This window comes from Erinaceus europaeus, chromosome 7 (assembly GCF_950295315.1).
Source record: "Erinaceus europaeus chromosome 7, mEriEur2.1, whole genome shotgun sequence".
In the NCBI taxonomy this organism is placed as follows: domain Eukaryota; kingdom Metazoa; phylum Chordata; class Mammalia; order Eulipotyphla; family Erinaceidae; genus Erinaceus; species Erinaceus europaeus.
In genome coordinates, this window is record NC_080168.1 from 106,461,419 (window position 1) to 106,475,193 (window position 13,775).

General features: G+C 47.3%; 1 protein-coding gene across 2 annotated transcripts in view; it reads right to left on the reverse strand.

Annotated features, from left to right (window-relative positions):
• Nucleotides 1-8,089: 8,089 nt before the first annotated feature.
• The window catches only part of KIF5A (kinesin family member 5A), a 45,597-nt gene continuing 39,911 nt past the window's right edge, over nucleotides 8,090-13,775 (reverse strand). For both annotated transcript variants that reach the window (XM_007534948.3, XM_016193371.2), the window contains 6 exons: nucleotides 12,729-12,945; nucleotides 11,412-11,565; nucleotides 11,020-11,102; nucleotides 10,470-10,497; nucleotides 9,946-10,059; nucleotides 8,090-8,338 (listed from right to left, as the gene is read on the reverse strand). In XM_007534948.3, coding sequence (XP_007535010.1) covers nucleotides 9,981-10,059; nucleotides 10,470-10,497; nucleotides 11,020-11,102; nucleotides 11,412-11,565; nucleotides 12,729-12,945 — 561 coding nt within the window. In that variant the 3' untranslated portion in view covers nucleotides 8,090-8,338; nucleotides 9,946-9,980. The remainder of the gene's footprint in view (nucleotides 8,339-9,945; nucleotides 10,060-10,469; nucleotides 10,498-11,019; nucleotides 11,103-11,411; nucleotides 11,566-12,728; nucleotides 12,946-13,775) is intronic.

Below are 13,775 nucleotides of genomic sequence, written 5' to 3' on the forward strand. Positions count from 1 at the left end.
AAGACAGACACCTGCAGACCTGCTTCACCACCTGTGAAGCGACTCCCCTGCAGGTGGGGAGCCAGGGGCTTGAACCAGGATTCTTATACCGGTCCTTTCGCTTTGTGACACCTGTGCTTAACCTGCTGCGCTACCACCCGACTCCCTAGTGTGACTTAAGTTTACAAAAGCAGAGGACTCAGTTGAACTGCAACAGATCTAAACAGTATCTATCAGTCAGGATGACTAGGAGAGGTTGCATTTAAAGGTATAGTTTGATGTCAACTTGAAAAATTGCTAATGGTTGTGAAGTTTAAAGGAATGAGGGATAATGAGAATAAATTCCAGGGGCCAGGTGGTGGCACACCTGGTTGAACACATGTTACAGTGTTCAAGGACCTGGGTTCGAGCCCCCAGTCCCTACCTACAAGGGGAAAGCTTTAAGAGTGGTGAAGCAGTGCTGCAGGTATTTCCCTCTCTGTCTGCCCCTGCCTTTTCGATTTCTTGCTGTCCCTATCCAATAAATAAAGATAATAAAAAAATTAAGTTATTTGCTTTAAAAAAATGAATGAATTCTAGGCTACTGGCTAAAGTGAAGAAAAATGTTGGTGACATCAAAGGAAGTTTTGGGGAAAACAGATCAGTTTAAACATATTTGAAGCACTGGGGTAAGTGGACATATACAGGACTCAACCCAATTTTTTGGCTGGAATGTAGTAGTCATTCTGGCATTTGAAGGTATGGATGACATCACCCAGAGGGAACAAGGTAAGGACCAAGGGGGCTGAACCCTGGTATAGATCAGCATTTAAGAGGATGGTGGGAGAAGAGAGAGAAGTAAACGGAGCCAGAAAACAGGTCACAGGAGCTTGGGGAGTTGAGTTTCTGAAAGGAAGGAGTGGACTTGCTCTCAGATGTTATGGAGGCATAGATGGAGAAGTCCTCCTTATACTTGGCAGTGAGTGGCCTTTGGGGAAGCAATTTCAGCAGAACGAGAGCCAGAGCAAGGTGGGCTGAGAATGAGTAAGAGAAAAGGGGACAGGGGGGCAAACTGAAGATATCAGGAAATTCAGTCAGAAGAAAAGGTGGCGGGCAGCTGGTGGTGCTCCTGGTTGAGTGTACATGTTGCCAGGCCCAAGGTTCCAACCTGGGTCCCCACCTGCAGAGGGGAAGCTTCACGAGGGGTCAAACAGTGCTGCTGGTCTTTCTTTCTTTCTTTGTCTCCAGGGTTACCACTGGGGCTTGGTGCCTACACTACAAATCCACTGCTCCTGGAGGCTTTTTTTCACCCTTTTGTTGCCCTTGTTGTTTATCATTGTTGTTATTACTGTCGCTGTTGTTGGATAGGACAGAGAGAAATGGAGAGACACGGGGAAGACAGGGGGAGAAAAGGACAGACACCTGCAGACTTGCTTCACCGCCTGTGAAGTGACCTCCCCTGCAGGTGGGGAGTTGGGAGCTCAAACCGGGATCCTTATGCTGGTCCTTGTGCTTAGTGTCATGTGCGCTTATCCCGCTGCGCTACTGTCCGGTCCCTTGCTGGTGTTTCTATTTCCCCTCTCACTCCATCTCAATTTCTGTCAATTTTCCCAAAGGGGGGGATTACTGCTGGGAGCAGTGGATTAATCCCTCATGTAGGCACCAAGCCTGAGCCCCAGTGATAACCTAGTAGCAAAGAGAAGACGAAGAAGAGAGAAGGAAGCCTGGGAGGTAGCTGAATGGTTAGAGCCTTGGATTTATAGGCATGAGGTTCTGAGTTTGCTCACGGGTTTCAGATGTGCTAGGGTGGTGTTCTATGTGCCTCAAAAATGAAGAATCTGGGAGGGAGTAAATAGCATAATGGTTATACAAAGAGACTCTCATGCCTGAAGCTCCAAAGTCCCATGTTGAATCCCCTGCACCACTCTAAGCCAGAGCTGAGCAGTGCTCTGGTAAAAAAAAAATAGAGAGAGAAGAAAAGAAATCTAGAAGGTACTTGCTTTAGTTCAGAGAAGGGAGATTTATCACTAGGAGAAAGGATTTGTGAATATTTACCTAAATGTGTAGAAGGTGGAGCCAGGTGGTGGCTGGACCCAGTAGAGCACACATGTTGCAGTAGATTTGGGCTTGAGTTCAAGCCCCAAGTTCCCACCTGCAGAGTGGGCATCTTCACAAGTGGTGAAGCAGGGCTGTTGGTGTCTCTCTTCCTGTCTCCCCCTCCCCACCTCCTCCTGCCCTCTCAATTTGTCTCTATCCAAAAATAAAACGTTATTTTAAAAAATATTTATTCCCTTTTGTTGCCTTTGTTTTATTTTTGTAGTTATTATTGTTGTTATTGATGTCATCGTTGTTGGATAGGACAGAGAGAAATGGAGAGAGGAGGGGAAGACAGAGGGGGAGAGAAAGACAAGACACCTACAGATCTGCTTCACCGCTTATGAGGCGACCCCCCTACAGGTGGGGAGTCAGGGGCTCGAACTGGGATCCTTACGCCAATTCTTGTGCTTTGTGCCACATGCGCTTAACCCGCTGCATTACTGCCTGACTCCCTTAAAATGTAACTCCCCTGCAGGTGGGGAGCCCAGGGCTCCAACCAGGATCCTTATGCCCGTCCTTGCGCTTTGCTTTGCGCCACATGCGCTTAACCCACTGCGCTACCACCCGACTCCCAAAATGTATTTTTTAAACGTGTAGAAGGAGGGGAAGATGAAGAATCTCAAGCTCAGTTGCTCTAGTGAACTGTTGCCAAAAAGACCATGAGAGAGCCTTGAGGAACGAGGACTTAGGCCAGTTGTTCAAGGAATGGGAGAGGAAACTGAGCAGGACTATACAGCACCAAAAATCCAGTCATATTGGGTGGCTCTTTGCTTCGAATTGTCCCAATGTTTTTGGTTTTCTCCACTCCAGAAATTTTGAGGTCTGAGCAGCAAAGATGGTAATGACCTAAAATGCAGGTTAGCAGCAAGTGTCCAATGACAGATGACTGATGGAAAACACATTCCTCAACCTGCGATCAATTTTAGCAGCTCTAAGGATTCTGGAGGTCAAGGTAGGTGGCACTTTGCTGGTGGGAAAGGTATGCTGACACTTTCGCAGGGGAGATGTGAAATCGTGTACTCCTGTGACAGACAAGTCTTGTCCAACATCATCTCCTGGAGAAAATTAATTGTAAAAAATAAATAAGAGTGGTGAATGTGGTAGATGGTCTTTGGGACAAAAGGACTGAGCTCTTGGCAAGGAAGTAATGAACTCACTGAAGAGGAACCAACAGATGGTGGGACTGAGGTGATAACCTGAGATGAAAATAAAGGGGATGGGACCAGGTGGTGGAGCACTTGCTCATATTACAGTGCGCAAGGACCCAGGTTCAAGCCCTTGGTCCCAACCTGCAGGAAGAAAACTTCACAAGTGGTGAAGCAGGGCTGCAGGTGTCTCTCTGTCTCTTTCCGTCTCTATCTCCCCCACCCCTCTCAATTTCTGTCTCTATCCAATAATAAATACATAAAATGTTAAATAAAAGAAAATAAAGGGGATGGAGGAGATAGCATAATGGTTATGCAGACTCTCATGTGTGAGGCTCTAAAATCCAGGGTTCAGTCCCCTTCTCCACCATAAGCCAGAGCTGAGCAGTGCTGCTAGCCTCCATTTTAACCAGTGTTCTGGTTAAAAAAATAAAAATAAGGGAGCAGAACCTCATCTTTATGTAAATATTACTAACAACTTACACAGAGATCCACTGATGGTAAAATGGTTGGCTAAATTATAGGATACATGTTTTTTTTTTTTAAATATATATATCCCTTGATCAATACAGGGTGTGGGGCTCTAACCCCCACAGTCAAGAAACTTTACTAACACTTAACTCCCCCCAAATGTATACAGTCATCCCCTGGCATTGTACCAGACTGGCTTTAGCATCCCTCGTGGTATCAAAGTTTGTAGATGCTGAGGTCCCCAGAGTTAGGTCTGGCATTCTAAGGTTCTGCTAACCAACAAACATGACTGGTCAGATATGTGAACATGGAACCAGTGTACATGAGGGTGGGCTGCATTTATTGAACTAAATTTGCCGAGGGTCAGGGAGATGGCCCAGCATCAGAGCACAGAATTTGCTTGCATCAAGTCCCAGGTTCAATCCCTGGCACCAAATATGCCAAAGCTGAGTGGTGCTATAGTTTCAACTCTCACTCACTCATCAAATAGATGAATAAAGTGTAAAATCTAAGGGATCTGTGCAGTTCAAACCTGTGACAGTCAAGGATCAACTGTACATATTCATATTTTTATAAACAAATTTTTTATTTTTTGCCTCCAGGGTTATTGCTGGGGCTGGGCGCCTGCACTATGAACCCACTGCTCCTGGAGGCCATTTTCCCCATTTTGTTGCCCTTGTTGTTATTGTTGCTATTGCTGTTGTTGGACAGGACAGAGAGAAATGGAGAGAGGAGGGGAAGACAGAGAGGGGGAGAGAAAGACACCTGCAGACCTGCTTCACCACCTGTGAAGTGACTGACTCCCCTGCAGGTGGAGAGCTGGGAGCTCGAACCAGGATCCTTACGCTGGTCCTTATGTTTTGTGCGATGTGTGCTTAACCTGCTGCGCTACTGCCCAGCCCCCTAAATTAGCTTTACTTATTTATTGGATAGAGACAGCCAGAAGTTGAAAGGGAAGGGGGCTATAGAGAAGGGAGAGAGACAGAGAGACACCTGCAGCCCTGCCTCACCACTTGCAAAGCTTTCCCCTTGCAGGTGGGGATTGGGGACTTTTTTATTTAAGAAAGGATTAATGAACAAAAACATAAGGTAGGAGGGGTACAACTCCACACAATTCCCACCACCCAATCTCCATATCCCACCCCCTCCCATGATAGCTTTCCCATTCTCTAGCCCTCTGGGAGCATGGACCCAGGGTCGTTGAGGGTTGCAGAAGGTAGAAGGTCTGGCTTCTGTAATTGCTTCCCCGCTGAACATGGGCGTTGACTGGTCGGTCCATACTCCCAGTCTGCCTCTCTCTTTCCCTAGTAAGGTGTGTCTCTGGGGAAGCTGAGCTCCAGGACATATTGGTGGGGTCTTCAATCCAGGGGGATTGGGGACTTGAACCCTATGTCCTTGTGCATTGTAACATGTGCACCCAACCAGGTGTGCCACCACCCAGCCCCTCATATTCATATTTTTAAATAAGGTAAATCTAGCTATATTGACATGAAAGATGCCCAGACTATATTATCCAGTGTGTGTGTGTGTGTGTGTGTGTGTGTGTGTGTGGTGGGGGAACTTGGAGTGTAAATATATTATAGCAAGACAACTGGGAGGATATATACCATATTGTCAAAAGTATTTTTTTTTGCCTCCAGGGTTATCGCTGGGGGCTTGGTGCCTGCACTACAAATCCATTGCTCCTGGAGGCCATTTTTTCCATTTTTTTGTCCTTGTTAGTCTGCAGACCTGCTTCACTGCCCGTGAAGTGACCTCCCTGCAGGTGGGGAGTCGGGGGTTCAAACTGGGATCCTTATGCTGGTCCTTGCACTTTGCACCATGTGCGCTTAACCTGCTGCACTGATGCCCGGCCCCCACAAAAGTCTTTTTTTTTTCTTCTCCAAGGTAAGGAGTGAGTGAGACCGGGGAAGGATAATGATTTATAACACCAGAGTCATCATTGAATTCATTTTTATTTTAAAGTTATCTATATACATCAAGTAAATACACACTGGGGTTTGTATAGTTTGGTTTTTTTCTTCCACACTGGCATGCAACATTTTGGCAGATGTGAGTGGGCAGGCCAGGTGCCCCCTTGCAGTAACCCTGGCTCTCTGAAAAATGATGGGGTGAGCATGGTGAGGAGGAGGATGTAGAGTGAAACTTCTGGTGAAGGCCTGTGGGTGTGTGTTGCTTGTTACTCATGTAAGTGAAGTACATTTCCCTTACATCTTTCTCAAGAGGAAGCTGCCCCTTTGTGTCCCCTCTGTCCTCATCTGCCCTACATCTTCATGCTTTCACTTTCCTGTGTGTTTTCAAGTCATCACAGGATGCAAGATTACATAACCCCACTGGATGCTGAGGCGTCCTGCTGGTAAATATGGGCACAGCCAACAGGCACAAAAGCATCATCCTTTCCGACTGAATCTGGAGACAGTGTGGTTCATCTGCCTCACTTTTCTCTCTGTGGGCAGGTCCAACCCCTTTCCAGAACATTGGTTTTCAGACGACTGATCCCATGGGGGTCTCCATGGGGTGTCTCTGGACAGTGAGAGGACTCCTTGATGAATGAATGGAGCCACCAAATATAGGGAATACTGCATCCCTTTTAGTCATTTTTATAGTGGGGTCCTAGGTTAGATTTGCTTTGAAAAATGTTTGGATGTCACTGCCTTGGAGTTCTTCCATACCCCTCTTGTATTTTACTCCTTGTATCTTTTCCCTAATTGCCAAAAGGAACCACACAGATAAAGAAGGAAACTGTGTTTTAGAAGGAGTCACAGGTCAGTACAATCTATATTTACCATCTGGCACTCACACAGTTTTCGTTTCTGACTTAGAAGCCAGGTGATGGGGTGCACTGTTGTCACCCTGTTCTTCCACCCTAGACAAGAATGGCTGTCTGGACACCGGAAGTTCTTGCTTTGAACTTGATATGCCTTCTAGTCTTGACCCCTGCCTGCATACATGGGAAACTACCTTAACACCAAGTGGTGGGAAGGGCTCTGCTGTCAACAGCAACAGTCCCAGAATCACATGGGGTGGGTGCGGTGTACAGGAAGGAGTTCCCCAGTGTCAAGCCCTTGGGTTCTTGCACCTCTGGAAAATCTGCCCAATTCATTTCTTTAAATGTACTTAATGCCACATGGGTTATTAAATAAGACTCTAGGGGAGGGGGGGAAGGAAGGAAGAAAAAAAAAAAAAAAGGTCTTTTGTTTTTCATATATATTGGGGGACAGTCAAGTTCCAGCCTGAAAGGAAGGCATCTCAGGATGGCGATTTTGCCAATGAACTGGAAGCCCCCAACCCACCAGGTAGAGATGGGAAGAAGTACAGTCCATTGTGGGACAAAGAAAGGAATCCAGCTCATCATTGTGGCAAAAAGTACCTAGCAATGCCCCAGTCTGTTCACCCCCGAAGCCTAGGAAGCATTTGTTTAAACTGTGCTTACTAGTACCATGGGCAGAGGAGGATCCAGTCAGTAAACTGCCTCTATTTTTTTTTTTTTTTAAACATTTTTAAAAACAATTCTGGAGGTCCAGAGAGATAGCAGAATGGTTATACAAACAGCTTTTATCCCCGAGGCTCTGAAGTCCCAGGTTTAGTATCAGGCACCAATAATAAGCCAGAGTTAAGCAGTGCTCTGGCTAAAAAAATAACAAAACGGGGTTGCTGCAAGTCAAGATCCACTTTGCACAGAAAAACATAAAAATACATCATGACTTTTCTGACAAGCCAATTATAAAAAAAATAATATTCATAACTTGTTGGGCGGTGGCACACCTGGTAGAGTGTATATGTTACCACACGCAAGGACAATGATTCAAGTCCCCAGGGAGCTTCATGAGTGGTGAAGCAGTGCTGCAGGTCTCTCTCTCTTTCTCTCTACCTGTCCCCAATTCCTCCCTGTCTCTATATAAAAACGGGGGGGTGACTGCCAAGAGTGGAGAATCTGTCACGTAGGCACCAAGCCTCAGCAATAACCCTGGCAGGAAAAAAAAAAACAAACAAACCTGGATTCTAAGATTCTGATCATAAATTCTGGTGTAGTAAATATTAAGAATTTTGAGGGGAAAAGGAAGTGGTCCCATGAGCAGTTCATGTTTATCCAGGGAGAACAGGAAGGCAGAGACCAAGGGCAGACTTCAGGGCTACACACCCGTAGTTCCTCAGTTCAGTTGCGGGGTGTTTGAAGAAGACCCTCCAGGAAATTTAGCAGTCCTTCCATGTAACTCTCTCATGTGCTATGGCAAAAGAGGAGGGAGGAAGATCTAGACATTCCTCTGCTTAAGGCTCTGTGTGTGTGTGTGTGTGTGTGTGTCCTGTGAAGAATCACAGTCCTCTAACTTCCATTTTCTTTTTATCATCTCTGTGACTAACACCACTAAGTGTGGGAGACGCTTATATGAGAAAGAAGAAACATTCACTCTCTTCCCTAATGTTCCAAATGAGGAGGGTAGACTATGCTTAGAAATTGCTAAATACATTGCTAAATACAAGTATCATCGGATACTCAGAGACTTAAGACAGAAAGAGAGACATAGCAGCAGTTTCTGATAGAGAGATACAGAGTAAGAGGAGACATCAAACAGTACAGTCAAACAACAGGTCTGGGGAGGGAGTTAGTATCAGAGACCACAGGTTTGCAGCATGCTGAGAGAAGAGGCCTCAGTCCCTCTTAGAAACTGGGGAAGAAAGAGAAAGCGGTTGTGAGGAAAACCTTGCAGCATGGCCACGAACAGGAACAGAGTAGTTTGTACACACTCTGGTTTACTGTCCTGTTCCTTTAATACTATCAACCAGATGTCCCCTCCCAGCTCCCCTCTCCCACCTCCAGCCCTTTCTTAACAGTTCCTTCCCCATTCCTACTTCCTGGCTCCTAACTTCTTGCCACTATCCTGGAAAACCCCTAGAGAAAGCCTGATTTGGGTACAGCCCAGGAAGAGAACACCCCTGTCCTCTTGCCTCTAGTTCTCCATGGATACAAAGCAGGGACTATAATAAGATCTCAGGCAGGGACAGTAGGTAGAGAGAGCATTGGACTCTCAAGCATGGGGTCCTGAGTGTGATTCCCTAGGATCACCTGTGCCAGAGTGATGCTCTGGTTCTCTTTCCCTCTCTCTGTTACTGATAAATGGAAATAAATCTTTAAAATAAATAAACAAACATCAAAAACACCAAGATCCTGGTTCCTAGTTCCAGGCTGGAAAACAGCCATAACCTGGTGACAGGAATAGACTGAGTAGTCAGAGAAGGGGACCAGGCAACAGAAGGGGAGCTGGGGGTAGGCATATTGTCACTGTCTACCTCCACTCAGCAGGGGGAGCGGGAAATGCTAACTCCTAACCTGGAGGGACAAAAAAAAAAAAAAACCTGAATGGGGGGGGGGCAAACAATGATACGCCCAATCAAGTGCACACATTACCATATGCAAGGACCCAGGTTCGAGCCCCCAGTCCCCACCTGCAGGTAGGATACTTCATGAATGGTGAAGCAGATCTACAGGTCTTTCTCCCTCTCCCTCTCTCTCTCTCTCTCCTCTCAATTTCTCTGTCTCATCCAATAAAATAGAAAGGGGTAAAAATGGCTGTTGAGAGTAGTGGATTCATAGCACCAGCACTGAGCCCCAGTGATAACCCTGGTGGGGAAAAACAAAACAAACAAACAAAAAACTTCCCAGGTTGTTTCCTGGAGCTTAATGGTGACGAAGATGTATTCAGGACACAGATGCAGGAATATAGCAAACACATCCTTTACTGGGTATGTTTGAGTCCAAAAAAATGCCTATCCAGGGCCAGTAAATTAGCTCCGTTGGATAGGGCGCCATTTTGCCATAAGTGTGACCCATGTTTGAGCCCAGCCCTCAGTGCACTGAAGGATGCTTAGGTGCTATGGTTTCTTTTGCTCTCTCTGCCTATCTGAAGCCTCAGTTACAACAACAACAACAAAAGCCTAGATAGGATCCAAAAAACTTTTAGGGTGAAAGTAGAGGAAGGGCTGGAAGCGTCTCCCAAGGCCTCCTCATAGTTCTAGCTGCACAGCCCCTGCTCCTCTTTTAGCACATGGCAGTGCCCTCTGGTGGCCAAAAGGTAGTACTGTATAACCCTGGGGAAAGCAGAGGGCCACTAGGTATTATTGTCTAGAGAAGGGATATAGCCTGAGGAGGAGAAAGAAGTTGAGGGACAACTGCATAGTCAGTTTTGAGACGACATTAAAAAAAAGAAAATAGGAGAAACAAAGAGGCAAGAAGGAGGCATCCTGAGCTGGGTCAGAGGAAGCAGCCTGGAGCTACCTGAAAGTGCAGGTTCGCAGAGTCCCTCTGGGAGATTAGCTGGCTGCGGTCTCCTGGTGGAGCGGGAAGAGCTTGGCCTGGTCCTCAGCCTCATAGCCGCAGGGCAGGTCACTCCTGGAAGACACCCAGCACAACCACTGCCTCTGACCAGCTCTGCATCTGGGGCTACTGTGCTCTTAGTGTTCCCATCAGATAGCAGAAGGGATGTTCCCAGGGATACAGGGAGGCCAAAGACTGAGCGGATTTGTCCAAGGCTACAAAGTTGCCAGAGGCAGGAGAGGTGTCCCCACCCACCCACATATCTGGAATAGGGTGGAGCCACAAATGGGATAAAGGAGGTGTCAGAATTTTGCACAAATGCAGGTAAAGGCCTCTTATCTTCTGGCCAACACAGTACTGGAAGGAAGAGTCTCCATTTCCCCCTTCTCCATTCTTCCCTAATGGCTCTAAGTAAGGTGTGAGGAAGATTAAATCATTTCTTCTGATCCCACCCACAGAACCCAAGAGCAACAAGACTGTTTTACCTATTGTCATTGATATCTGTGGCATTTCCTGAAGAGGTCATCAGTGAGAACCCAGGGTTAAAACAAGAAAAAAACTCAATGTTAGAGAAACAGTCTGATTGGCCCTCCTACATCTTAATTCCCTGGGAAGAGTTAAAACTCTTGGTGCAGAGCTACTATCTGAGTCTCTGGGGTTCTATCTTCAGTTCCCCCCAAGCTGCCCCAGTATCTTATTAGAGGAAAAGTCTTCTTGCCGTCTACACAGAGAAGAGAAGGAGAAAGAAGTACAGGTGATGACAGGAACATAATAGGAGGAATTTTTTTTTTTTTTTTTTTTTTTTAACCAGAGCACTGCTCAACTCTGGCTTATGTTGGTGGGGAGGGGGGGAATTGAACCTAGCACTTTAGAGCCTCAGGCATGAGAGTCTCTTTGCATCTACGAGTTCAGGGTTCTGGAGGGAATGGTCAGTATATCCATTAATATATACAGGGTCATAGACTTTTTTTTTTTTACACTTCACAGCTTGCCCTGGGGGCCCCAAGAATGGTTACCCCTCTCTTTTTCACTCACCATTGTCCATGTTGACCTTCTGGTAGGAAGCCAAGGGACCGCCAGAAGATGTGGTGCTGCTGCCCGTACAGGAGTTTGCAAAGCTGGATGGAGCAGAGAAGAGGAATGCAGCCCCTGGCACCCACCCTGCATCCCTCGGAGCACCAGTGAGGTCACTCATTCTTGGCATAGAGCCACAATGCCCCCACCCCCTCAGAACAGGGACAAAAACAAACCCAGTCCCCCAGCAGATGCCCACCTTCTGGTCATGTTTGTGAAACTGGAGAGAGAGGGTTAGAAATAAAGCTACTTGGGAAAAGAATTAAATCTCACCCAGTAGCTGCCCCCCCCCCCCGTGCATAACAGGGCAAAGCCTTGGGTTGGAAGTGCAGCTCATGGCCGTGGCCACTCACTACATGTCTGAGGTGGAGCTGGGTGCAGCCTGCAGGTACAGATTCTGGTAGTTCTGGAAGAGGCTGTTGGTGTAGCTGATGCACTCAGGGCTACGGGTGCCATACGGGTTGGTAGGTGAAGATGCTGGGTAGTGCCCGGGACGGACAGGCTTGGCTGAGGTAAAGAAACGAAGATGACTGTCAGGTGGTTGCCCTGGTCCCTGAAGTTCTCTAGCTGGAACTGAAGGAAGTTGTTTATAAGATACTTTTTTTTTTTCCACCAGGGATTTGTGCCTATATGATTCCACTACTCCTGGTAGAGTCGGTCTCTCTCTCCTCCCCTCCCTACTCCTCACCACCCCAGAAAGAGGGTGAAAGACAAAGAGGGAGAAAGGAGAGATAGTATAGTCTGGAAGCTGGCATAGTTGATAAAGCACTGGACCCTCAAGCATGAGGTCCTGAACTGAATCCCCGGCACTATATGTACCAGAGGAATGCTCTGATTCTCCCTCTCTCTTTCTCATAAATAATTAAGGAGGGGGGTTAGGTGGTGGTGCACCTGGTAGAGAGCACGATACAATGCTCAAACACTCAGGTTCAAGCCCATGGTCCTTACCTGCAGAGGGGAAGCTTCATGAGTGATGAGGCAGTGCTATAGGTGTCTCTTCCTCTACCCTCTCAATTTCTGTTTCTATCCTAAATCAATATATAAAATACTAAATAAAGAAGTAAATCTGAAAAAATAAAAACAAAAAATCAAGAGGGAGAGACACTATAGCACTGCCCCACTGGTCAAGAACCTTCACTCCGGGAGTCGGGCGGTAGCGCAGCGGGTTAAGTGCACGTGGCACAAAGCACAAGGACTGGCGCCAGGATCCCGGTTCGAGCCCCCGGCTCCCCACCTGCAGGGGCGTCACTTCACAGGCGGTGAAGCAGGTCTGCAGGTGTCTATCTTTCTCTCCCCCTTTCTGTCTTCCCCATCTCTCTCCATTTCTCTCTGTCCTATCCAAGAATAACAGCTACTACAACAATAAAACAAGGGCAACAAAAGGGAATAAATAAATTAATTAAAAAAAAAACACTTCACTCCTGCATAGCGCACCATGTGGTGGCCAGCGGCAGGAATCCGGGTCCTTGCACACAGTGAAGTGTGCGCCCAGGCAGGTGAGCTATCTCCCAGTCTGTTATCCCAAGATAATTCACTGTTATGCTTGTTTGCAGGTGGGATGGAGCAGGCAGGCTAAGAAGCAATAACCTAGTGTCTTAACACTCTGGAATTGGCTGGGTTTTCCCAGGTGACAATGTCACCTTGCCTGCTAACAGCCACCATTCACTCACCAATCTGGGCAGAGTGACCCCGCTTGCCAGAGCTCTTGTATCGCACGGCCTCTTTGATACGGTCCACTTCCTGCTGGTATCGGCGCTTGTCCTTCATGGCACCCTCCTTGGCCTCCTTCAGTGCACCCTCCAGGGCCTTAACTCTCTCAGCCGTAGCCCTAAGTCGTTTTTCCAGTTTAGGAAGCTCACAACGCAGATCTGCATTGTCACGTACCAGCTGTGGGAGAACCCACAGGACCATGGGGTGGGGAGAGCAAACAGACAGTAGTATCAAGTCAGAGGCTGCTTCCTCACCGAGCCTCACTCCTTTCTCACTCCTATGCTGGACTAGCCAGTTCTTTCCTTCTCCCTCAGAAAATGTCGATCAGGCATGGACAAGTGACATTTTGAGAGCAGCAAAATGTGCCAACTCCTTGATGGCCTAGAACTCGGTGACAGTATCCTTCCCCAGCCTCCTCTCAGACATGTCACAGCTCATGCCAACAGCCCAGCGCAGCCATGGAGATGAGGCACCCTCACCCAGAGATGGCTCTGTGGGAATGCAGAGGGCAGGGCAGCCAACAGAGGAGTGCTCTGGAGGATGGTGATGGTGCTGAGTGCAGAAGCTGGAAACCAGGACCCCCCCCCCCACCCCATCCTAGCCCCACACTCACAGGTGCCCCACAGGAAGGAAAGAAAATGTTTGGGGTCTCACAAACATTTAGGCTCATGACTCAGGATTTCCTGGGCTGTCTGACCCTCTCCCATTTGAATTAAGCTAAAGCAGGGCAGCAACTACTGTGCAGGCAGAACAGACTCACAGATCTAAGGGGATTCACACCACTGACGGGGGCCCTGCAGAGCTGGCAGGTCAGTGGGGATCTTGGGAAAGGGGCAGAGTCATGGGCACTTGCAGGCCCTGTTAATTAGGAGCAATCTTGAGATCACAAAGCTTTTTTTTTTTTTTGCTGTGTTACTAGCTTAGCTTACAGCCCTGGCAGTTTAAGAGTCTATAACTGGGAAGTATCTATACTTCCCTCTCTCATTTTACTTTCTAGTAACTATCAG